Source organism: Phyllostomus hastatus, unplaced genomic scaffold (assembly GCF_019186645.2).
Source record: "Phyllostomus hastatus isolate PE091 unplaced genomic scaffold, TTU_PhHast_1.1 phas_scaffold_501, whole genome shotgun sequence".
In the NCBI taxonomy this organism is placed as follows: Eukaryota; Metazoa; Chordata; class Mammalia; order Chiroptera; family Phyllostomidae; genus Phyllostomus; species Phyllostomus hastatus.
Genome location: NW_025334033.1, coordinates 45,544,240 through 45,570,781, shown reverse-complemented (window position 1 = coordinate 45,570,781; position 26,542 = coordinate 45,544,240). Strand labels below are relative to the sequence as shown.

General features: G+C 47.3%; 1 protein-coding gene across 1 annotated transcript in view; it reads right to left on the bottom strand.

Annotated features, from left to right (window-relative positions):
- PLEKHH1 (pleckstrin homology, MyTH4 and FERM domain containing H1) overlaps nt 1–18,378 on the bottom strand; it is a 52,569-nt gene extending 34,191 nt beyond the window's left edge. The window contains exons 1-2 of the mRNA XM_045822718.1: nt 18,079–18,378; nt 8,843–9,001 (exon numbers count right to left, since the gene is read on the bottom strand). Of these exons, the coding sequence (XP_045678674.1) occupies nt 8,843–9,001; nt 18,079–18,363 (444 nt within the window). The 5' untranslated portion in view covers nt 18,364–18,378. The remainder of the gene's footprint in view (nt 1–8,842; nt 9,002–18,078) is intronic.
- Nucleotides 18,379–26,542: the final 8,164 nt, after the last annotated feature.

The window sequence follows — 26,542 nt, the reverse complement described above, 5'->3', positions numbered from 1 at the left end:
TCCCAGGCCGAGCCCATCAGCACAGGGCTTCCGGAACGGCTTCCCAGGAGTCTGGAGCTCTACCGATGCTGTGGTTCCTGAGGAATACTGTCTGCAGTGGGCCTTATGAAAATGGGGCGGTCAGGAAGACAATAAAAAAATCTCTGCGCGCACACACACACACACACACACACACACACCCCTGCGTGCATGCACACATGCTCATAGTGAAGAAAAGTTCTAGAAGGCCCCTGCTTCCCACAGAGATCTGCTAAGGTTGACTGCGATGACTTGGTGCTGATCTCAACACATTTCCAACCCCTCCTCACAGTCCTAGCATTCCCCTTTTATCATCCCTGGCCTTTCCAAAACTTCTGAGGTGTTTAGGATCCTTTACTGGGCCTCATGTTCAATCCACACATTGAAAAGCTGGCGCCTAAGCTGAACTGCCGACTATGTACAACCCACTGTCAGAGGGCAGGGGAGCGACAGTCATTGTTCTTCTGTTTAAGGAAACCGAACTGAGTTGCTTATACATTCAAAACAGGTCCTGGCTTACAAATTGTTGACACATAAATATAAAACTGAATGTATTTCAAAACCTTGGTTAACAAAATTAGAAAGGGACTCTAAAAAACAGGAAGGGCACGTGGTCCCATCAGAACAGGACTTGGGAAAAGCTGCTTCAGTTAAAAATATTCAAGCCGAAGTGTGAAAATTGTCTTATTAGTTAGATCTTCTTTTTAATTAAGTCTACTCAAACTCCTTTTGGGAACAGGTAGGAAGTAAATAAATAAAAAACATGAAACCTGTATCAGTTCTAATATCAATGCTATTTCACCACAATACATCTTACAAAGCTCTTTTGTGGACAGATACATTCCGGTTTTCTGATGGGATAACTGAGGCACAAGTTTAGCGAGAATGAACAAAGTCCCTTTGGACCTTCAGTAGCCATTGGCACAGCCTCTTACAACAGCATCAGAGTTTTAAACCGATGGGACTCGCCTTTGTGACCTCTCAGCACACCAAGGAAGAGGACTGGGGGAACGCCTCCCAGGGAGCAGAGCGTACGTGAACTCAGAGACATTAGCCAATCCCTCGGCTCCAGTACTGGACGGAACATGAACCCCCAATGCATCTGGCTCCAGAATGGGGTGGCCCTGGCCACCATGACAGCCACACACCAGACCTTAAGAGGTATGACAGCAGAAACAGGTTGCCACTGTCTCCCCTCTCACCCTTCATCTCCTTCTCACCCTTCGGTGAGGGATTACCTGGCAGCCTTGACATTTTTTTCTTTAAAAAGGAACTATTTTTAGCTCAGATTATTCCAAGCACAGAATGGCAGTCTGCAAGAGGAAGTCAGGTCTGAGTAGGCTGCGTGGTGGGGAAGGAGGAAGGGCACACTTCAGAGCCTCAGCAGCCAGTGGCTGGAATCTGATCGGGGCAGGCCCATCCCCTGGGAAACACCCAGGCTTGGCTTGCCTTGCACGACAGCCAGCAGTGAGTGAGCGGCCATCAGTCACCCAGGCTCCGCACCTTGGCACAGATGAGCAAGCTGTGGGGACAGGTGGAGGGGCAAGTGAGTGAGAGGGCTGGCCAGAGGGACCCTGTTGACCTGGCTCACCCAGGTGCAGGTGGGTACTGATGATGACTGACAGACAAGCTCTGGGATGAGTGACAGAGACAAGACTGGACTCAGCTCTCAGAGGGAGCTCTCCTGAGAAACCCAACCATCTCTTCCTGGGATTTGAAACTGACCTTGCTACACTGTGGAAAACCTCTTGGTTTGGGGATCATTGCACAGATCAGGTGACAAGCACAGATCCCACAAGGAGCAACATGGTGTTTGCAGCCTGAAGAGTTCCCACCAAGAATTCCAACACACCTCTTCCTTAAGTCTCAGCCCTCTGGCTTACTTACGCCCCCCAGCCCACGCTCCCCACTTAAGATATCTTCCTCCCCTCTCCCCTCCCACACTCCTAGTCTCTTCTGCCCTGTGTCCGCATGCTTCCCTTTTCTTTACCGAAGTCACACTCTGAGTTCCCAGCATTTTTATGGGAGGCCATTCTGGTTACAGGGAGATCAAAAGCGGACAGGAAGAGAAGGAGGTGATAGTATGAAAGTTCAAACTACCCAGACCCAAGGAGCTGAGGAGAAAGAAGGTGTTTGTTAATAACGTGCTCAAGGCTACTGGGGAACAGGGGAGGAAGCACTTCAACACGTCTCTTAGTTTGAAATATTTCAGGCCAACAGAAACATGTAGAGAACCATTTTTAATAAAACATGTATCCCCCATCCAGCTATGCCAAATTTTAATTTTTGTCATAAATGTTTTTAAAAATGGATCATCACAGACAGCCAAGGCCTGCTGTGTACTGCTCCCCGATGTTACTCCTCCCCTGGTATTACGATTTGTATGTACCCCTAAACAACAGACTCTACCACTTTGCATGTTTCAAAACGTTACACAAATTTTATTGTTATATATCTCCTTCTGACCTTTTTGGTTCGAGGTTGGTTTTTGAGATTTATCGAATTTACCAATGCAGCTCTACTGGATTTATTTTTAACTGCAGTGTCATATTCCATTGTACAAACACACTCAATGTTTATCCATCCCCTATGGATAGACATTTAGATTTTTTCCCATTTTTCATACACCAGTGCTGCAATATACATTCTTGTATATGTCTCCTTATGACCAATATATTTGAATTTATTTCTACTGTTGCATTTGTTTACCTTTTTAAAGTATATTTTATTGATTATGCTATTATAGTTGTCCCGTATTTTTCTCCCTTTTATCCCCCTCCACCTGGTACCCCCATCCCCTCCAGCATTCCTCCCATTTAGTTGATGTCTATGGGTCATACATATAAGTTCTTTGGTTTCTCAATTTCCTAGACTATTCTTAACCTCCCCCTGCTTGTTATTTATGCTTGTTATTCTCCTGTACCTTTTCCCCCATTCTCCCCACCTCCCTGCTGATAGCCCTCCATGTGATCTCCATTTCCGTGAATCTGTTCCTGTTCTAGTTGTTTGCTTAATTTGTTTTGTTTTTGCTTTTTAGGTTCAGATGTTGTTAGTTGTGTTTGTTGTCATTTTACTGTTCATAGTTTTGATCTTCCTTTTCTTTGGTAAGCCCCTTTAACATTTCATATAATAAGGGCTTGGTGATGATGAACTCCTTGAACTTGACCTTATCTGGGAAGCACTTTATCTGCCCTTCCATTCTAAATGAAAGCTTTGCTGGATAGGGTAATCTTGGATGTAGGTCCTTGTCTTTCATGACTTGGAATGCTTCTTTCCAGTCCCTTCTTGCCTGCAAAGTTTGATAGCCTTATGGGAACTCTTTTTGTAGGTAACTCTCCTTTTCTCTTGCTGCTTTTAAGATTCACTTTTTATATTTAACCTTGGCTAATGTAATTACGATGTGTCTTGGTGTGTTCCTCTTTGGGTCCAACTTCTTTGGGACTCTCTGAGCTTCCTGGACTTCCTAGAAATCTATTTCCTTTGCCAGATTGGGAAAGTTTTCTTTCATTATTCTTTCAAATAAGTTTTCAATTTCTTTCTCTTCCCCTTCTCCTTCTGGCACCCCTATGATTCGGATGTTGGGATGTTTGAAGATGTTCTGGAGGTTCCTAAGCCTCTTATTTTTTTGAATTCTTGTTTCTTCATTCTGTTCTGGTTGAATGTTAATTTCTTCCTTTTTTCCAAATTGTTGATTTGAGTTCTGGTTTCCTTCCCTTCAGTGTTGGTTCCCTATATGTCTTGCTTTATTTCACTTGTCATAGCCTTCACTTTTTGCTTTATTTTGAGGCCATACTCAATTATATCTCTGAGCATCCTGATTACCAGTGTTTTGAATTCTGCATCTGATAGGTTGGCTATCTCCTCGTCACTTAGTTATTTTTCTGGAGTTCACATCTGTTCTTTCATTTGGGCCATATTTCTTTGTCTTGGTGCACCTGTTATGTAGTAAGGGGTGGAGCCTTAGGTATTCCCCAGGGCAGGGAACCCACTTCTCAACATTGTGGTGCTGTATGCAGGGGAAGGGTCAGAGAGGGAACAATGCTACTTGCTCAGCTCTTTCCCCCCTTTCAGTCACTTGCCCCACTACCCACAAGTGAATTGCACCCTTTGAAGTGCTGCTCTGGTGCCGATTCCTGGGTGGGTGGCCTTGTGTACATCTAGGATCCCATGGGCTCCTCCAAAGGGACTCTCTTGTGAGACTGGCATTTTCTCCCACTGCTGGAATTCCCACAGGATTTTACGGCCAGAGGTTTTGAGGCTTTATTTTGCCCACACTGGAACTCTGGGTTGCATGGTCTGTCTCACTCCCCAGTTGTTTCTCCTGGTTTATCTGCATGTGAATGTGGGACTACCCAGTCCACCAGCCACCACCTTGCCATGCGTCCTCTTCACCTGGGATGCCCGTCTCCACCCCTCCTACCAGTCTGGATGAATATTTCTTCTTTAACTCGTTGGCTGTTGGCCTTCCATACAGTTTGATTTTCTGACAGTTCAGGTTGTTTTTGCTATTAAATTGGTTGTTATTCTTCTTTTGGTTGTGTGAGGAAGTGAAGTATATCTACCTACACCTCCATCTTGGTGAGAAGCCTCCCAAAATAGGCATTTGGTACTTTGTATTTACTCCTCTTTTTCTATACTCTTTTTTTCTTCCCCCCTGCCTGGATTTAATAGACTTCCTTTATTACATTTCCCTGCTCAATTGATTTGAAAGTTATATACTTTATGTGTTATTCCTATTATTCTAAACTCAAATTCTAGGCTTACCTACTGCTAAATGGTTCCCAGTTCTGCTCCCCATCTGCTCTCCCCTTCTCTCTCATGTAAATTGAGCTTCCAACTTAGCAGAGCACATGGTTATCCAAAAAAGAAACTCTACTTTCCAATCTTCCCTGCAGCTGGGTAACCAAGTTTTTACCAATGGTATATGAACAGAAGAAATGAATGTAACCCCCTGGTCACACGCTTAAAAGCAAGAGTTGGGTGGACATTAGGATGAAGCACCTTCAAACATGCAGCAGGCATCACTCTAGAGTTAGACTGTTTACGTCTAAGGTCCTACATGAGAAGAAAGTAAGCCTCTGTCTGATATAAGCTATTGTTATTTTGGGTTCTTTTCTTATTTAATTTTTTTCCTTTTTTATATAAATTAATTCTAGAGAGAGAGGAAGGGAGAAAGAAAGAGGGAAACATTGATGTGAGAGAGAAACATCGATTGATTGCCTCTTCCACATACCAGACAGGGGACCAAACCGGACACCCAGGCATGTGCCCTGACCAAGAATTGAACCAACAACCTTTTAATTTGTAGGACAACACACAACCAATTGAGTCACACCAGCCAGGGCTGGTTTCTTTCTTACAGCAGCCAAATTACAATCTAGCTAGTACAGTAGACATGGATTTTTTAAAAATTTATCCTGTTTACACTCAATCTGCTTCCTGAATCTGGGGCTTCATGTCTTTCATCAAGTTTGGACAATTTTAAGCCATTATTCTTTGTTAATGTCTCTCCTGTTCTCTCTTCTCCACTTCTAGAATCCTATATAGCATCTTATAATTCTAGCATCCATGTCTCAGCCTCTGTGTCTTTCTTTCTCTGTGCCACATTCTGCAGGTCTCCTCAGGCCCACATTTCGGTTCATTACGTCTGTCTTCAGACAGACCAGTGTTTAATCAGGTGTTTAATCTATCCACTGAATGTTTCACTTCAATGAAAACAGTTTTCACTTCTATCAGTTCTACTGGGTTCTTTTTAAAGTCTACCTGATCTTTTTGAATAGTGTATTGTTCTTGTCTCATGTTTTCAATTACTTCATTATGTCTTCAACAGTTTTTTAAAAGATTTTTTTATTTACTTTTAGAGAGAGGGGAAGGGAGGCGGAAAGAGAAGGAGAGAAATATCAATGTGTGGAAGATACATCGATTGACTACCTCTTGCACACCCCCACTGGGGCCCTGGCCCGCAGCCCAGGCATGGGCCCTGACTACAAATCGAACCCATGACCTTTCAGTTCACAGGCTGGTGTTCAATCCACTGAGCCACACCAGCCAGGACTGTCTTCAATAGTTTTAAATTCATTTATTTTATAGTATCTTGCCAACAGTTCTATATGACTAGACCCCCACAGTTATTGTATATTTGGACTCTCACTAGGTATAGATTATTTTCTCAGTATTTAGTCATTTTGGATCATACATTCGCCTTCCTTAAGGCTTATTTTTGTTCTCGTGAGGATTCTGTAGGGTCTGGGTTGAGGTCTGTTTCTCCAGAGAGGTTCTGTGCCTGTTCCAACAAGGACTCCCAAGGTTATTTCTGGCCCAGCACTTAGGGCTCCTAATTCATAGAGTAGAAATTCTCATGTTAAACCAGTATCACCATCAGGTTTTCAGGGAACATTTTTTTCTTCTTTTTTTTTTTTTCCTGCCCAGAGCCTTGGCTCAGTATGAGAAGCTGTTCTGTCATCTCCCTTGTGAAGGTGGGTGATTTTCTTTTCTTCGTCTACCTTCATTTGGGGCAAGGCCCTTTAATAGTCTTGACGTTACATGGACGTCTCAGTGTCAGGCCCAGCCTTCAAATGGCCAGACCTCACCTCCCTCTCCACAGGCATTAAAACTCAACCCTCAAACCTTTTATCACTGCAGGGAGGCCGGCCACACTCCCCATCCCACTCAGCTGCCAGAGTCGAGTACCACTTGGGTTCTTCCTCTTTCTTTTGGCTGCTGAAGATCCCCCTTTTTTTTTTGTTGAGTATGCAGTTCTAAACTGAGAAGGATATTTTAAATATTTAATACAGTATGTCTAGGTATGTCACAGTGGTCATTTTTTTAGGTTGTTTCGTTGTCCATATTACTAGAAATGGAAGTCTCTTCCCTCCGAGATGTGTTCGGACTAGCTGGCTGATCCCTACTTATCCTTACCTTCCCCAATCCCATAACCTAAGGCAAGGTTCTCAAGTTTCATAGTGAATGATATCCATTTCTGGGAGCTTGTTAAACATGCAGATTATGAGCAGCACCCCAGGAGACTTGGATCATGAAGGTTGGGGGGGCAGGAATGCACAAGCTGAACAAACACTCTGGGTTTCTGGCATAGGGGGTCCCAGGACCACTGTTTGAGAAGCACTATCTAAAGTCTGCTTCCCTTTCCCTGAGGGTGGTAGAATTCTACCCTTTCTATTTGCAGGGCCTGAACCACAAATGTAGGAACCCTGACAAACTGTTCTGCAAAGCCTGAATGAGATGGCAATGCCAACAGACCCAAGGTTCACGAGTTCTAGTCCAGGCTAGTTCAGGGCCACTCCCCTCATCAGTGGAAATGCAAATGTGGTGCCAATAACTTGTCTTCCTGGACTCCAGGCTTGGGCCAATCACTAAAGTGGGTCATTTATTCAGGCTTTACTAATCAAGACTTTGACATTACTGGGAGGAAGGTGGCCTGAATTTTACTTTTGTACTGTAAAAGAAGGGTTTGCTAACCAGACGGATGCTATAAACAAAACTATACAGAGAATGGTTGACTCAATTAAGATTTTATATATATATATATAGAGAGAGAGAGAGAGAGAGAGAGAGCGCACGCACTTGAGTGCAGGTCTCTACTCTCTAGATAAGTTATGTTCCAAAATACCACTGAAAGCCATTTGGAAGCTATCTTCCTACAGAAACATTATGAGTAGTGGTCACTTTCCCAGACCAGCCCACCCAAGCCTGTAAAGATAATAATTGTTCCCATTTAAGACCTATTCTATGCCAGAACCTTTGTATATGTCATCCGATACAATTCTCAAAATAACTCCAAAAGGTAGACATTTGTGTCCCTACCTTAGAGGTGAATGGACTTGCTCAAAGTCACACAGGTAATAAGTGGCAGAGCCAGGTACATCTGGCTCCACAGCCTGTGTCCTTGTCACCAGGAAATCAGGCTGCCTTCTGTGGCTCCTATGCTTAATAGATGGTGAACGGTAGGGTGGAGATTTCCAGTCTTCTCTCCTAAAACATCCTCCTCCCCCGCACGGAAGAGATGTTAATGGAATAGTAGAACCTTTCCTGCAGCCACATGTAATGCAGGAGGTGACGGAGGACCGAGACGGTTTGTGTCATTTCATTGCTGCGCCATGCAAAGAAGCAGAGCAGGGGGGAATGCCAGATGACAACGGCTTAATAAACTGCTTTGATTTTGGTCCTAAAAAAAACTTCCTTGGGTGGGTTTCACTTGCATGTTTGAAAAGCATCTTATTAAAATTCAACCTTATCATAATGTGTAGTAAGTACGCCCTAAGGATCAAACGTGCAGTATAGTGAACATGGAGAACGTAATCCTTGCAACCACTGAAAAGAAATGACAGCCCTGGCTGGTGTGGCTCAAGGGGATTGAGTGCCAGCCTGTGAACCAAAAGGTCGCAGGCTTGGTCCTGAGTCAGGGTACATGCTTGGGTTGTGGGCTGGCTCCCCAACTGGGGGCATGTGAGAGGCAACCGGTTAATATATCTCTCACACACTGAGTTTCTCTCCCTCTCTCTCCCTCCTTTTCTCTCTCTCTAAAAAAAAAATAAATAAAATATTTAAAAGAAATTATAATACTAACACGATAGAGCTAATCATCACTATGATGGCAACCATATTACAATGTATAAATGTATCACATTAAAATGTTGAACACCTGAAGCTATAGAAAGCTATATGTCAAATGCATTTCTATTAAAAATGCGTAAATAAAACAATGAAAGAAAGTTCATCTTCCCCAACTCTCCCTCTCTAACTCTGGCCCTCGGCGACACAGACTTCTACAGCGAGGTTAGGCAGCCACCTGCTCTCTAGAACTCACCTTGTCAGCAAGCAGCTCCCTTATCTTGCCGGCCTGTAGGCGGAACCGGAAAAGCTGGGTTTCCAGGGCCAGGCAGCGTGTCTGCCAGTCCATGCTGGTCTGTGTCTCCAGCTTGAGCTCAGCCATGATGGATTCAACTTCTGGATGTTCCAGGGAGCCCTGAGAACCAGCACAGAGAGAGAGGGGGAAAGATAAGTGAGTGTGGGAGGAAGAGTTATGTTGGGAAAGGTGGAGAGGAGACCAAAGGAGGGCAGAGAAAACAGGGCAGGTGCAGGTGAGCCAGTCCCTGCCCCCGCTCTGTCCTGTGGCCCCCTTTCTTAGCTCAGTGTGTCTCATTCTGTCACAGGTTAGCTGAGCAACCTCGGGGGATCACAAAACCTGAGAAACCACAAGAGGAATCTAGTCTCATTTATTTTTTTATCCTCACCCGAGGACGTGCTTACTGATTTTAGAGAGAGGGGAAGGGAGGGAGATGAAGAAGGAGAGAAACATTGATGTGAGAAACATCGCTTGGTTGCCTGTCGTATGCGCCCAGATGGGGACCAAACCTGCCACTCAGGCATGTGCCCTGACTAGGGATCAAACTGGTGACCTTTCAATTTACAGGATGATGCTCAACCAACTGAGCTACACCGGGTCAGGGCAGGGCCCATTTATTTTTCATTCAATAATTCAATTTAACAAATTTTTCTCTATTCAATAAACATTTATGTGCCAGACAATGTTCCAAGCACTGGAGGTGCAAAGATGGATGACAGAGGTCCCTTGTCTCTGAGTTTTGCAAGGAAGTCTAATAGCAAAATTACCATGTAGTCGCAATAGCTAATCAATATACAGGTCAATAGAGGCAGGGAAATGGGGCAGCCTGTGGAGAAAGCCACAGACCTTTGGAAAACACTTTATAAAAACTCAGAACAAATCAAATAGACACCTATAATTTCTCCAGCCAGGGGAATTGACCCAGACTCTCCTGGACATACTCTAGAGAAGAAGAAGAAAATGAAGGGTGTGTGCGCGCGTGCGTGCGAGAAGAGATACGGGCACAGGCGAGCACAGAGGACAGGGGGCTGGGAGGCACAGCCACCAACAGGACTTTAAACACCGCGCCCCCGCCCCCACCCGCCGGGCTGCTACTATACTTACGCTTGGCAACAAGGAAAAACTTGGTTTGTCCCAAACCATGACATACGATCCCCCTAGTATTAGGTAATAATTTTAAAGAACAATCGTCCTTTTTTTAGGTTGACATTTTTAAAATGTCATCTGTTAGAGATATACACGATGTACAGGTAAAATGATCTAATGTCTGTGATTTGCTTCATGGTAGGGGGTGAGCAGTGGAGAGGAGGGAGATAGGTGAAGCAAGATGTATCCAAATGTTAATTTTTGAAGCTGGCTGAGGGGTACATGGGGGCTCTCTATGCTGGTCTGTCGACTTGAATGTATCCCTGGAATCTTCTGTAATGCACATTTGCTCTTTTTCACGTCCCCATTCCCTTTCCGCAGGAGCCACGTGGCCTCAGAAACCCAGCCACCGCCTGCACTGCCGCCCGGGAGGTGTACCCGGGAGCCTGTCTGCCGTGGGTTAACCACCAACGATGCTTCTCACCTCACAGTGCACTTCTACAAGTGTCTTTCTCCCATTACATACCACAAACAGCAATCATTCACTGAGTTCTTGCTGTACGCCTGGCACGCGTGGCCTCTTTAATCCTTATAACCCATGAGTTACGGGGTGGGCAGTAGTCCACGGTCTCACGTGAAGACACTGAGGGACCGAGAGACTGGCTGGCTTACACACAGAGTGCCACACCAGGGTTCTCATTCCAAAGTCCCTGTTCTTAGCCCCTGTGCTCTTCACCCATCCAGAAACTGGAAGGAATTCTGATTTCACAAAGGCTGAGGTAGATCGTTAGGAATGAAAGAAATGTTTTATAAGATCTTTCAGGATTGTGGGCACGAAGATGAGCCAATATTCCAGATTTTTCAGGGTACTCTGGTCTCGACTATTCTGACACCATAAACCCCATAAGCACAGACATTTATCACATGTCCTGACTTTTCATTTAAAAAACAGGGTCAACAGACCTGTAGGGGAAGGCCCAACAATTAAACCACTGATGGGTCTGGTATCTTAAGTCTTTTGGTTCTGGGCGACTCAGGACACTGGACCTATGATCTCAGCCCTGCTCTCCCGGAACTGCCACTGCAAACAATCCCGACATTGTGACCTCCCAGCAATCCCCACCTCAAAGGCCTGGGACCAACAGGAACGGGCAGGAAGACAAAAGACAAAAACAAAACAGGACCTCCACTGAGCAAGATCACAGCTGAAAAGACAAAACAAAACCTTGTGGGGGCCTCCAGAGAAGGCTCCCAGGCTTGCATCTGATTTGCTTTGTCTCTTAAGAGGCTTTTGCTTTTCGGCAGATAAACCTTTAAAAAGTGGTACATGTGAACCTAAGATCTGAAAGTCTTGCACCTGGCCCGGAGCTAAGAATTAGCACTGAAAGCATCCAAGTGAAAGCAAGGGGCAGGGGAAACAATTGTTTTATGGCGTTGAGTTTGGTGGGTTTTAATCATCTCTTATTGATTGTCAAAACTGTGGCTCAGATTCCCTGGGGAGCGAAAATCCAAAGTATTAAAATCTCCAGGACCTTTGGAAACAAAATGCGTCATTGGCCTCTGCCTGGCCCTGACATCTAGGATTATACCTAGACTGAAGGAAGTGCTTCCCCCGATCCAGCATCTTCATGACATCATGGTTTTGAACCGGTCAGGTGCCTGCTAATCCTCTCCCTGCTCTTTGGGATGCTGGCCAGAGGGCTGGCATCACGCTAGGCTTGTCTCCACACGCAGAGAGCTAAGAAGTTTTGAAACAGATCTGGAGCAAGGTGCCTGCTGCCAAGCACAAGGCCCACTCAGAGGCCCTTTCGACACAAGCAGGTGGTCAGAGAAGCAGCTATAAAACCCGAGATACAAAGGGAAGATACCAGTAAGCTGAATCTCACCTGCTAAGTCACCTTGCACTTGTACCTCCCATAAAGATGCACAGGGATGAGCAGAAATAAACCTACAGAATGGTTCTTAACTTTGCACACCATTGGCACAAGTGTTACTTGTTTCCTTATCCTCACAGTATCCCCGAGATAGGTCCCTGAGCAGATGAGAAAACTCATCATGCCTGTGACTTGCTTAGAGACAGAGCTAAGTAGTATCAGTGCTGGGCCAAGAATCCTGATTCCCCCACAGAGAGAACATCCTCTTTCCATGAAGATGCTTTGGCAGTGGTGGTAGAGTCTCACACCACCAGGCTGGCTTAACACAGATACAACATTAGTGGCAAAAACGGATGGGAAAATGAGAGAAGGGACATGAGATGGAGACAAAAACAAGCTCAACCCCCACGCCCCATAATTAGGGAGAACAGTACAATAAATCCCCATGTACCTGCCCTCCCCCCAGCTGCAATTGTCATCAACTCATGGCCACTCCTGTGAAACCCAGTTCTCTTGATTCCCATTAGTGCCCAGCATGCTGAACTGCTGAGCAGTGCGAGTCAAATGACTGCCGTGGGGTTCACACCGGCCCCGGACACAGGACACACCGAGTCCTCCAGTGCCCCAGACTGACGCCTCACCGGGGTCGGCAGAGATGCGCCTCGGAGGAAGGGGCTTCGGGTGGGATGGGTGGTGGAAAGAGGGCACAGGGAGTAGTTAGGTGACTTCAGACTCGGGGCTGTGTCAGAGAAAACACAAACTTGGCCTGGGACACCTCTGGGAAATTGAGGAATTTGACCAGAAATTGACAAAATGCTGAGATTAAGTTTAATTCAACCGACTTTTGACAAGTGATGCCTATATGCAGTGCTGAGTCCATAAAGATGAATAAAGACTGGTGGCTCGCAAGGCTCAGCTCTCCAGTCTGAATATCCTTGAACTTCTCTGCAAAGGTGGCCAATCAACACAAGAGCCTAAAAGAAAGAGGTCAGAGGTTGCTGTAGGGGGCACCAGAGGGTAATGGGGCATCTGTTCCGGGTACAGTTTCCATTGGGCTCCCTCGTGTCACCTCACTATGCTTCACGCCCTGAGTGTGAGCCCCTTTTGTGATGTTCGCTTGCTGGCGATGGGCTACCACCCTCTTCTGAAAGTGCTCCACTCCACTAGCCTGACCACCCGCCCAACAGCAGGAGAGGAAGAACTCTGTGCCCCCTTTCTGAGGATGGACTGAGGAGGGTGAGTGGACACAGGGACACAGCTCCCTCTGAGCTGGCCTCATCTTCTGATCAAGCCAACAACCCACATTTGACCTTGTTTGTGTGCCGAGCACCCCATTTCACAGCGTTGGGGGAGAACAGGAAAAGGCAAGTTCCAGCCTCCCGGGACCTAAATACCAAAAGAAGGGGCTGCACAACCAGGAGTAGCATCCTTAGAGAACAAAACCATCAGAGAGAAACAAGAGCGCAGTGGGGAAGATCCCGCACTCAGGCACCGCCCAGGCCTGGGTCTGAATACTGGCTCAGGCACTAATTAATCCTGTGACCTTAAATTATTTGCTCAACTTCTGTGAGCCTCAGTTCCAGTTTGGAATTGAGGGCAATAATATTAATTTGAACCATACAAAACTGGTAATTTCGCAGACCACGCTATGCAGGGGTTTTTTGTTTTTGTTTTTGTTTTTTGTTTTTTGAGAATTAAAGGGGATATTAGGAAAGCCTGGCACGCAGTAAGCGTTCAATAAATGACAGCTGCCATCAATAAACACAAGCAAACCAACAGCACCCTGGGCAGAGGAGAGATGCGGCCCCTAGAGGTGCTTACCACCTGACCCACCTTGGAGAGAAGGTCAGGGATTTTTAAAGATGATTTTACCTCTTAATCTTTGAAAGTTGAACAAAAAAGTAAACAATGCAAAGTAAGGATTCTTCTTACCCCTGCACTTCATCCGTAGTTCTACTCAGGAAACCATTGTTACAGGTTTCTATGTCTTTCAGAGATATCAGGAAACCAGTGGTATGGGGGTTTGTGTCTTTCAGAGACATTCAGTGCACAGATAAGCATTCACATGTATGTTGCATATACACACACAGATGGCGGCACACTAAACACACCCCACTTAATATGACTTAGAGATCATCCTGTAGCAACACACATATCTACCCCATTTGCCCTCCATGCTTTTTAACATCTCTATTGAAATCTATTATGTGCTACATAACAATGTTTTGGTCAGTGATGAAATGCTACACAATGGTTCCCAAAAGACAGTGGAACTGAGAAATTTTTATCTTCTATGGACGTCACAGCCCATGTAATCTCACAGCACAACGCATGCTTCACATATTTGTGGTGACGCCAGTTGTAGAGAAGTACAGCACATATTATGTACTTATTTTTTAAAATATATTTTATTGATTATGCTATTACAGTTGTCCCATTCCCTCCCCCTTTATTTCCACCTGTTCTGCACCATCCCTCCCACCTGCATTCACCCCTCTTAGTTCATGTCCATGGGTCGTACATATACGTTCTTTGGCTTCTCCATTTCCTGGACTGTTCTTAACCTCCCCCTGTCTATTTTGTACCAACCACTTATGCTTCTTATTCCCTGTACCTTTTCCCTCGTTCTCCCCACTCTTGTTCCCTGCTGATGACCCTCCATGTGATCTCCATTTCTGTGAATCTATTCCTGTTCCAGTTGTTTGCTGAGTTTGTTTGTTTTAGGTTTGGTTGTTGATAGTTGTGTTTGTTGTCATTCAATTGTTCATAGTTTTGATCTTTTTCTTTTTCTTAGGTAAGTCCCTTTAACATTTCATATAATAAGGGCTTGGTAATGAACTCCTTTAACTTGACCTTATCTGGGAAGCACCTTATCTGTCCTTCCATTCTAAATGATAGCTTTCCTGGATAGGGTAATCTTGGATGTAGGTCCTTGACTTTCATGACTTGGAATGCTTCTTTCCAGCCCTTTCTTGCCTACAAGGTTTCTTTAGAGAAATCAGCTGATACTCTTATGGGCACTCCTTTGTAGGTAACTCCTTTTCTCTTGCTGCTTTTAAAATTCTCTCCTTATCTTTAATCTTGGGTAGTGTAATGATGATGTGCCTTGGTGTGTGCTTATTTGGGTCCAACATCTTTGGGACTGAGCTTCCTGGAAGTCTATTTCCTTTCCCACATTGGGGAAGTTCTCCATTATTTTCTCAAATAGGTTTTCAATTCCTTGCTCTTCCTTTTCTCCTTCTAGCACCCCAATGATTCTGATGTTAGAGTGCTTAAAGTTGTCCCAGAGGTCCCTATGCTCTCCTTATTTGTTTGAATTCTTATTTTTTCACTCTGCTCTGGTTGAAAGTTTATTTCTTCCTCCTGGTCCAAATCATTGATTTGAGTCCTGATTTCCTTGCAGTTACTGTTGGTTCCCTGTACATTTTCCTTTATTTCACTTTTCCCTCCAGTTTGCAACCATACTCAACCATTTCTGTGAGCTGCCTGGTTATCAATGTTTGAACTCTGCATCTGATAGGTTGGCTATCTCTTTGTCACTTAGTTGTGTTTTTGGAGTTTTTATCTGTTCTTTCACTTGGGCCATCTTTCTTTGTCTCAGAACAGCTGTTATGTAGTAATGCACAGAGCCTTAAGTACTCACCAGGGGGGGACAACACACTTCGCTGCATTGTGGTTGTGGTGCTGTCTGTGGGGGAGAGGTCCAAGAGGGAACAATGCCACTTGCTCGGCTCTCTGCCAGCTTTCAGTCACTTCCTCCACTACCCACAAGCAAATTGGGCCCTTCTGGTGCTGATTCCCGGGTGGGTGGGCATATGTACATTCTAGGACTCTGTGGGTCCCTCCAGCGAACTCTCCTGTGAGGCTGGGAGTTTCTCCTGCTGCCACACCCCCACAGGTTTTTCCAGTCAGAGGTTTTAAGGCTTTATTTCCCCTCATGGAACCCTGGGTTTCACAGTCAGTCTCACTCCCTAGTTGTTCCTCCCAGTTTGTCTGCATGCAAATGTGGGACCCCCGGCCCTCCAGCCGCCACCTTGCTGTGAGTCCTCTCCTCCCGGCTTCCCATCTCCACCCCTCCTACTGGGCTGGGCGAATGTTTCTTCTTTAATTCCTTGGTTGTTCAACTTCCATACAGTTCGATTTTCTATCAGTTCTGGGGGTTTTAGTTTTTAAATTTGTTGTTTCCCTTCTTATTGTTGTGTGAGAAGGCACAGTGTGTCTACCTACGTCTCCATCTTGGGTGGAAGTTCAAATAGGTATAACTTTGACTCCAGTACATAATAGTTGATGATAACAAACAACTATGCTACTTGTTTATATATTTACTATAGAATACTTTTTACTGTTACATTAGACTGTGCTCTTCCTACTTACAAAAAAATCTCTCAATTGCATCATTCTGTTTTGTGTTTGATTTAATCTCTCTTTTTTTACAGTAATATGCTGTACAGGTTTGTCTCTAGGAGCAACAGGCTACACTACACAGCCTAGTGTGTAGTCGGCTTACCACCTGGATTTGCCTAAGTGCACTCTCTGATGTCTGCACATGACGGCATCACCCAGCGATCCATTTATCACGACGTAACCCCCTCATTAAATGGTGGGTGACTGTGTTTAAGAGTCCCTTCTTGACAGACATTTGGGTTGTTTGAAACCTTTTGCTAAAATAAACAATGCAGCAATGAATATTCAATGAGTATATATCATTTCATACACATTGGAATATATCTGAAGAATAAAGTCCTAGAAATGGAATTGTAGGATTAAGTGATGTACATTTTTAAATGGCCAAATAGTCTAAATTGCCCTCCCTTGTGGCTTATTCTAATTCATACTCCAGCCCGAAAAAAGTGCCTGTTTCCCTGGGGAGGAGGAGGGCAGTTTTGCATCAGTTTTTTTACAGAAAGGAGAGACCACTCTGCCAGATGGTGGCTCAGCACTCAGCCTTCTGTGAAGTGACCTGGATCAGGAGGGAGGGAATCCTGGCACCTCACTGTCAGCACGCATAAAGCACTGGGCAACCCAGAAGGAGCACAGATTCACACGCACAGTACTCAGCCTCCCAGAGAGCAGGGACTGGTAAGGAGGGGTGCACGGGGAGGAGAGAAGTAGCTGGGAGGTACAGATTTCTTCCTCTTAGCTGGTGATTTCTGAAGAGGGCAGAGGGGGCACCAGAGGTTCCCAGCTGTTAGTTTAAGTGAGTTGGGTAGCACAGGATGTACCCTGCCATAACTGAGCTCTGAGCAGACCCTCTCAGCAGCCTACCACGGAGGAAGGGTGACGGGACCGTGGACCAAATCCTCAGGAATTTAAGAGGATTGGATGTGTCTGGCCTCTTCCACTTTTCAGCTCTATGAACTTGAGCTAATCACAGTTTTTTTCTGGGTCTGTTTCCTCTTGTAAAATGGAGATAATTATATCCAGAAATACTGGAATTAATGTTTTATAAAGTGTTAAGCGATGTTACTATATACAATGGCGCATGTCAGCCCAAAAAGTCTTATGAAGGAACCAATGACTTTTCCATTGGAATTGTTACTAAAATGACCTTTCACGCAGAAGTTTTAGCTGGAACTAAGGCTCTTTCTGGAAGAGTTTCATGCGGCGGATTGATAGTGGAAGCTTATGGAGATGTCCCAACTGAGAGAAATCAACAGGGAGCGGATTCCGCTCTCTGATGAGTCTTAACTGCCTCTGCCATGCTCCCATTAAGGTCCCCTGGTCCCTAGTGACCGATTCCTCCCTGAGGCTTCTAGGACACAAAGCTCCTGGTGTCTGTCGTTCTTTCAGCGCCCGACTTGTTTTCTTTTCCGCACGGCTGACTTGCCTCTAGTAGTCGAGCCTGAACCCATTACAAGCCCTAAGAAAACCACCGAGAAATCATACAAGACAAAAATCTAAGGTAAGGTGGGAAGGACGAGCGAGAGCACAGGCAACACGGTGGAAAGCCTGCAAGTACACTCCGAGGGCCCTTCCCGCGAGCAACTGGATCCAGCTGGTCCCAAACTCCCTGTGTTCCCTAGAAAGTCTACTCCTCGCCTCCCGACGGAGGTACCGAGCCTGACCCGCGCGGCTCCCAGCGCTCCCAGCTGTTAGGAGCTCGGTTCCAGGCGGGGAGGCACCTGCTTCGGAATCACCCTCGGGCCACAGGTGGCCGGTCCTCTCTGCCCAAACACCTTCCGGGCCAACGCACACCCCTAGCCCATCTCTGCCCAAGGGGCACATGGTGCCACTTACCTCTAGCGAGCTCGCGGGCGTCCCAGCCGCGCACCCGGCACCCGGCACCCGGCACCCGGCACCCGGCACCCGGCACACGGCACACGGGCGGGCGCACAGACGCCCTCCGCGCGGGTCCGCCGCTGACCTTGCGTCGATCTCGACTGAGTCCAGAGCAGCCGCCGGGTCTCCGTTTCCCGGCAGCAGGGGTCGGGATGGGCGGGGCGGGGAGAGGCTGGGGCCTGGAGTGGTGCCCGCAGGCAGGCGGTACAAAGGCGAGGCGAGCCGCACCTCCCCGCGCCCCATTCAACGCTCTGCTGCGCTCCCTCCCTCCGCCCCGCCTGCTCCCCGCCCGCTCCTTAAAGGCAGAGCTCGGCTCTGGGGCAGCTCGCGGGGAAGCACAGGAAATGACCTCAGCAGGTTCCAGCTTCCCACCTCTCCGCACTGCTGGGCTCGTCTCTGGGGCGGTGGGGGCCCCCCGTGGACATTGCGGGGCTCCGGGGCTCAGCCCGAGCTCTCAGAAGAGGCCGCACCAGCCGCCACAAGGGACGACGAATGTGTCCTTGCACCGGCTCTGCTCCCGACAAACTTGGGACCCGCTCAGTAGGGGCGCAAGACCAGACCCTTACCCCCACACCAAAGGAGGTTCCAGCATTTGTCTGGTGACCTGTACAAACTTTAACACTCGGATATTTGAAGCAGAAGTTCTTATTTCAAACAACCTGTCCCACTGGGGTACAGACTGATTTGTAATTTGTATGGAAAAAAAAAAAAAGCGCAGCCCAGAGCGTAGCTTGCTTGCTTATGTATTTATGTATATGCGTGTATGTATGCATGCATTACTTATTTAAAGGAGAAGGCCAAGGAGGCAGACAGCAACAGGACACAGCCTGTTGGGCAGTTTGCAGGTCTGTCTTCGGTGCACGTTTGTTCTTCAATGGCTTACAGTCCCTCAGCTCACCAGTGCCGCCCAACTCACACAGGGGTTGAGTCACTCAACGTCTGGTTAAGTGCATATGGGGTAAAAGCTTTCGTCCCCAAAGGAATGAACAGGCAAACACCACCAGGGCTGGATTCTCCCAAGGGGCTTTAGAAGACTCCGTCCAGGTGGTAGGGAAGGATCCCCTGGCTTCAGCCCAGGTCTGAATCTGAATCTCTGGAGGTAAGGCTGGGAAATTGGCCAGCTAGCAAGCTCCCCAGGTGATTCTCCTGCACAGCTTGGAGAGCCCGGACGCTATGAAAAGATGGTCCCAGTAGTTCAGGAAGCCAAGGCGGAAAGTTAAACTGGGCCAATTGGACTCCTGGGGCTGAACTGCAAATAGATTCAAATAGATTCATAGCTCCTGGGAGTTGGGGTAGGTCAGCCCCATCTGTGGGACACTGGCCTCTGCTGCCCTCTTCAACACTCTGGAAATTGCCTAAGGAAGCCCAAAAGCAAGTCCTCTGGAATTTGTAAGGGAAGTTTATTCATTTATGCATTCATTCACTTTGAACTGGTAATCATGCACATTGTATACATTTCAAATAATACAGGATTAACGATGAAAAGCGAGTCTTTCTCCCACCTTCTCCCTTGCCCCTCAGATCACTCACTCCTCCCCCTAAACAACTATGTTGTGAGTTTTTGTGCACATCCTTTCTAGATACTTTTTGCATATGTAAGTACCCATGCCTTCATAGATGCATGTGTATGCATATCCCCCTTTCAACATTAAGGAAGTATCCCTTGCTTTTTTCCCTTGACATCACCATTTGTTGACTCTAGTGCGACATATCAGCACACTGAGAGATGCCTTATTTTTAATGGCTCCCTAGTATACTTAATGATGGATATTTAGGATGTTTTCAATCTCTGGCTATTACACACCTTGCCACAGCGACTGTCTTTATAGATACTTCTTGGTCCACATGTATGACTTTAAGGTTTACCACACAGAAGTGAGATTACTGGCTCTAAACACAATAGGAATTTTAAATTCCAATAGATGCTGCCAAACTGCCCTCAGAGGAGCCTGCACCAACCTACACTTCTATCAGCATGTGTGAGTGCCCTTTCATTCCCTCTCACCCGCACCGATGATTGATTTATCACAGAATGCACAGCTTTCAGAAAGGGGAGGAGCAAATGAGTCGATGTGCACGGACAGCCTTAAAACACGGCTAGCCCACGGAAGGGCTCAAGGAAGTGTTAGCCATCAGTCCCCCAGCCGCGTTCCCCTCTCTGATGGCTCCCTGCTCTGGGGTGAGTTTAAATCCCAGCTCTGTAAACTTGGGCAGGTTCCTTAGCCTCTCTGGAACCCAGTTTCCTTATCTTTAATATGAGAATCATAACATCTGTTTCTGGAGTTGGTTTGAGGATGAAATCAGATCAAAAGAGTTGCATAAATTTTGGTATCCAATTATTATTCAGTAAGTGATAGCTATTCTTTTTCCTTCAAACTTTCCTCCCAACTTTTTATTTTGAAAATTTTAAACCTACAGAAGTTCCAAAAAACAGTATATTAAATATCTATATACTTTTCATCTAGATTTACCGATTATTAACATATTGCCACATTTTCTTTCCCCCGCCTCTCTCCCAGTTGAGAGTTACTTGTAGACAATTTTTTTACCCTTTATTTTTTACATAACTTCTTGAGCTTTTATTCCTGAATACTCTAGCATGTACTTTCCTAAGAACAACTAAATATCACTCTTAGGAAGTTTAACATGGATGCAATACTATCATTTACAATGTAGGACGTATTCTAATTTCCTCAGTTGTCCCAATAATGTCCTTTATAGCTGAGTTTCATAGCTATTTTATTTATCATTGTTAGTCCCTACCTAGTGCTCACAGAGCGAATGGATGATTAGAGGAGAGTGGGCGCATCCCCTCATCCCCTCCAGGGAGAGGCTGACTCCCGCAGCCCCAGCCCCGGGCCTGCTTCGGGGGCTGCAGGCGATCAACAACCAGGCACGAGGTGTGCTCACAGGCAGAGCAGGCTTTCCAGTCCAGGACTAGGGACTGTCCTTTGCCGGTGTTACCTCCTCTGCTTGACCCCAGCCACCCCATGCTGGCAGCCCAACAACTCAGCCCCACCTCCCCACAACTCTGGTTGGGTTCCTGGTGTCCCCTCTACCTCCTACACTGGTCCCTAGTCAGCAGAAGCAGCTATTCTGGCTCCAGTGAGACCTGGCTCCTACGTCACTCTGAACCACAGCCCCCACGCTTGTGGCACCCTACCTTGGGATGGATCCCTGTGGACCTCCAGAGAGGTCCCAACTTACTCCTGAGATTAAGGGTTGGGGTGACTGAGTCACTGTCTTTTTCCCATGATCTTTCTGTCTTCTGGCATTTTCTATGTAGCCTTCTGTGGACCTGAGACTGAGAGTCTAACTTTGGCCACTGGCCATATCCAGACAGTGACATCAGCTGACACTGACATCCCTCTCTTCTGCCCTTCTTCCCTTCCTTCCTCTCATTCACTCATTCATTCATTCATGGTAGCTGACTTTTAAGTCGTTCCAGGCATGCTATTAGATGCCCAGCTGTGAGCCTGGTGAACCACCCCCTTGCTTCCTGCCTCACTTTGTCCTGTTGTGAAGTGGAGAAATTATTCCCTCATCTCAGCTACCCTTCTGTTCAGAGGATTTGAAATTTGGAGAAAAGGCAGGATTATGAGGGAGTCACCACAGCAGAGGGGCACTTTGTAAAACTGAAGTGAAGAAAAAGCCGTCTTAGGCACCATCTTTGGCTGGTGCTGCAGCGGGTGGGAGCCTGGGGGCCGGGGGCCTGGGGATGGCTCCGACTCCCAGGCGTCTTCAAGGATCTATGCAGAAATGGTACGCACCCCACCTACAGCTCATTTCTGTTTGTCCTGAGAGCCGAGAGGGAGGGAGAAAGCCACCACGTGCCCCAAGTCTAAGGGTCATTCAGGTCACTGAAACGGAGGGCCTCCTTTTCTCTTCTGCAGGGAGGGTGAGGCCTGGATGGACACTCGCTGTGAACAGTCTGGACCAGTCTGGCCCTTTGGCAATTTTCAGATTCTTATATTCGCAGCCACTGAGATGAGAAGTGTGTGGAGGCCGTTTGTTCCCTCTTCCACAACCTCCTGCAGGTGAGGTATTCAAAATGGCCAAAGCCGCAGTCTTTGCCAGACACACAAACGTCCACTGGCGAGCAGGCACAAGAAGTCCCACCACTCGCTCCGGGCGAGTCAGGGAGTTGGCCCGTCTGGTTTTGGCATATCATTCATGCGAGAGGGCCCAGATCGTCTTTCTGCCTACGTCCATATTTTGAAAATCACCTATTTCACAGGTGAGAGATTGTTTCCAGCATCTCTCAAGCACGTTCGCTGGTGTAGATCTGGATGGCGGCTGAAGTGTTTATGTAACCACCCTCTAGAGTGTGGATTCCTGATTAGAGTGCTTCAGATGCGAACAAACCTCTCCAGGGGTGAGAGTCCAAGACTGCACACACACACACCATGTGGTTCAGACTGAAACAGTTAAAAATAAATTCCTACAGAGTCAATATAATAGCATTCAAGTCTCTGCCTGTTTCCCTGGGCAGCATCATGGGGAAGAATGGGGATCCTGAAACTGAGTGGACCTCAGTTCGAGTCCCAGCTTTACCATTTATGTGCTGATGTGACCTTGGGGTGCTTGCGGGAGCTTTCTGAGTTAATTCCTCACTTGCAAAATGGTGATAATACTTTTGCCAGTTAGGGTTGTTGAAAAGATTCAGTGAGAGTGTGATGTCTGGCATGGCGGCAAGTTCTGTATAAAGCATAGCTTTTGTTATTTGCTCTTCGAACAAATATTTGCCGGAGGTTTGATGTCTCCCAGACATCTACTGTGTCAGAGGTGGTATCCATCCCAAGGAGTTCTCTTTGCTGTAAGACTGCCATGGATAAGCAAGACGGCTTGAGAGACAAAAATAACTGGGAGAACTGGTGAAGCGTTTGACACTTTATCTTCCCCATGTCCTGGCCTTTCTAGAGACCCCACTCGCTGACCCCACTTGTTTTCTCTGAGCAGGGCTCTGGGATCCAGAGAGACCCCTCCTGCTTCACTGGAACTCTCGCAAATGAAGCACCCATTCTCCTGCCTTCCCGGACTGGTTCTGTTGCAGTTGGAAGGACAGTATAGGGCAGGAGGGAAAGAAAAGAGAAGGGAGAGGGGCTTCAGAGGCCCAGGAGCCCTGGGCCCATCCTGGTCCAGCCTCCTGCCCCAGGGGCTAGGAGCAGAGCTTGGTAGCTCTTGGGTTACAGACAAGTCAGGAGGCTGGTTCCGCTGCTGATTCTCTGGGAGCAGCCAGGGCAACCGTGGGCTGGGTCAGGGAGGCTCAGGGTCACCACCCAAGTGGGACTGGAAGGGCAGCGATCAGACATGCAGAGGAGTGTAGGGTACAGGGTAGGAAGAACATGCGGTGGTCCAGAGGCAGAATTCTGTGTGCGTGAGTGTGTGTGTGTGGGTTGGGGGGGCTAATTTTGAGCGTGGACTCTTTTTTCATGTATTCATTCAGTTACTTCTGAACAAATACTTGCCATTTTCCAGACACTGTATGAAGAGACAGTGTGACGACTGCAACCCATAAACTCAGGACACAGGCTTCAGAACAAGGTATGATGGTGGTGGAATTCTGGCCCTTCCCAGAAAGGATCACAGGTAAGAACTGACGCAATTACCACTTGTATCACTGGGGACGATCTGTTCAGTGTGCTGTGGGCTCTGGAGGCAGAGGGCCAGGCACATAATGACGTGGGGGAGGGAGGGGTTCCTCCTGTGTAAAGCAGGAATCAGAATTCTTTCCTTACAGGGTGATTGTAAAGGAAGAGAGAACGGGTCTGCCCCAGTGCCTGGCATATTTTAGGTACCCAGTAAGAGTTAGTGAACGAAAGTATAAAGGAATAAAGGACTAACAAGATGCCCAAAGACCTAGGAGCGTGGGCACCAACAAAGAGGAGTGGGTGGAAGGAGGGTCTGGTTGAGGAGGACTCCAGTGAGGAGGTAGGCAGCGACTCCCCATCTAACCTCATGCCATAAAATCCTGGGAGCACTGATTAAAATAGGGACTCAAACCCTGGGCTTTGGGATCAGCAGGCCCAGGGGTCTGTATTTTCATGTCCCTTAGGACCAGTGGGGTGCTTGGTAGTGACTGGTTTGTCGTCCATCCCACTCCAACACCCCAGAGACCTTCTAGGAGAGCAACGACAGTGGAAGACCACAGGGCAGAACTGATGCAGTTACAACACGCATCAGTGCAGAATGATCTGTCCAGGCAGCTGCAGGCTCCCCGAGCACACGAGAGCCAGGAGGAGGGGGGCTCAGAGGAATGGAGGCAGAGAAAATGGCAGGGAGGGAGGAGTGGGAGCTAAGTGGGGAGCGGATGGGACTCAGGGAAGAGGACCAGGGAAATGCAGCCTTCTGCCTGGGATTCTAGATCCTTTTGCAAATTGCGACATCATGGATTTACACCAGCTGTCTCGTGTCCATCAGCTTTCATCACACATGGAAACAATGGCTGCTCACATCAGCGCACAGGAGGGGCTGGGCAGGGCCCAGATCCACGTAGGTGGTGTGTTCTGAAGCAGCCTGGAGAGCCCCGAGGGAGAGACTCTGGGGCTCCAAGCACCCGGGAAAGTCAGGCCAGTCACGGAGCTGGTTATGGCACCTGGGCCCCTTTCCTGTGGCACGTGCATAGTAGCTCCAGATGCTTCAGTTCTCAAAGAGACAGTGTGTGGTCCCTGGGGTCCTACTTCCAGAGTTCAGATCCCAGCTCTGGCTCTTAGCTCACTGCTGCCATTTGGTAAATGCTCAGTAGATGCTGGCCATCACCATGCTCTCTTCAGCTGATGACAGACCCAAACTGAGAAAAACAAGAGTCTTCCTCCCGCCCTTACCCCCACACTCAGTTCTGCCTGGGTTTCCCACTAGCTCATCTCAGAGCTGAACTAACAGTGTGAGAGGTTCTGTGAGCCAAGGTGCTGTTTTCGTACATTTGATACACGTTTGGGGAATGTCCCCTGTGGGCCAGGATGTTGGGGTGGGAGAGAGTGGAGGAGTAAGTGGCTCACTTCAGGAGGTGGGGGGCGGGGACCAAGACTCGGAGGGCCTCTGGCCTCCCCTCCTGGAAGCAGCTGCTTCACCTGACAGGAAGTGGCCTGCTGTCTGGGGTGGGGACCTGCACGTAGGGCTGTGAGTGTGAGCTTCCTCTGCCTCAGGGATGCAGACACTTCTCTGCAGGGTGCCTTCCAGGCAGAGGGGTTGCCGACAAGTGCTCCCAGAGAAGGGAAGACGGGAAATACAGGAATAGACTGAGAAGACACAACCATTGCAGCTCTTCTTCCCTCTTTCCCTCAGTGGCCTGGCATGAAACCAATAGGTCTGTTATCTCCTTTGGGCAATCAGGCCTTCATCTTGTGCTTCTGATCCTCATCCTCAGGCTCAGGACTTTTACTAGGAGTGTCAGGGCTCATATCCTCTTGGAAACTCTCTTTGCCAGTTCCTTTTTGTGAAGGAGTTTTAGTTCAGATGACATAACCTGTCTTTCCTATCCAAGTCCTGGTCAGTGCCATTGACCTCCCAGGACATTGCAGGCTATCTCTCAGCGCCATCTAGTGGTGATGATAGTTTGTTTTCTTAAAAAAATATTTTTTTTCAGTTACAGTTGGCATATTATTATATGTTTCAGGTATGTAACATAGTGATTAGACATTTATATAACTTAAGTGATCATCCCTATAAGTCTAGAACCTCCCAGATGACACCAGGTTGGCTTGTTTTCTTAAAGGACCCTGAGCCCCAACATTTCTACTCCCATCCATACCTGGGGCCAGGTCTGTTCCCTTTTGATCCAGCCACGGCATGCTTTAGTTGCCTCAGAAGGTTGTTAATGGGGCTTCAAGCTCTGCCTAAGGTGGAGACTTTAAACTCTGCATACTTTGTTTCTGTTCAATTTTGCTCAGTTTCAGGGAAAGGGATTGAAAAACTCAGTGGTATTAAAAGGCCAGGGTGAACTAGGGAAGATGGAAAGAACAATCTCCCTGTCCCCAGCTCTGGACGCCTGGCTCCAGCAGGGCACAGACCATCAGCTGGGCACTTATTCCATGTCAGCCAGACATGCTCTGAGAGCAGGGGACTGGGAGGGTACCTTCGACGCAAAGTCCAAGCTGTGGGCTAAGGACCATCTTTGCTCTGCCACGGGTTATGTGATAGGGCATGAAGCTGAATCCACACTGCTCAACTCAGAACACCGAGGGAATCCATATACTGGGAGCTTTGTTCATGCACAAGTGAGCTTTGGGAGTTTACAGAGAAATGGAATGCACAATGCACCTTTCCAGAAAGGAATCTCCACATATCCAAGTTCTGAATTTCATGGCCCTGGTCCAGAAGAGGGAATACTGGCCCCTTCTTTCCCTTTATGGAGTGGGGCCCACTCAAAGGAATCGGGTAGAGCTGACAGACAGGTCTTCTACATCAGAAGGGAGTTTGGAAC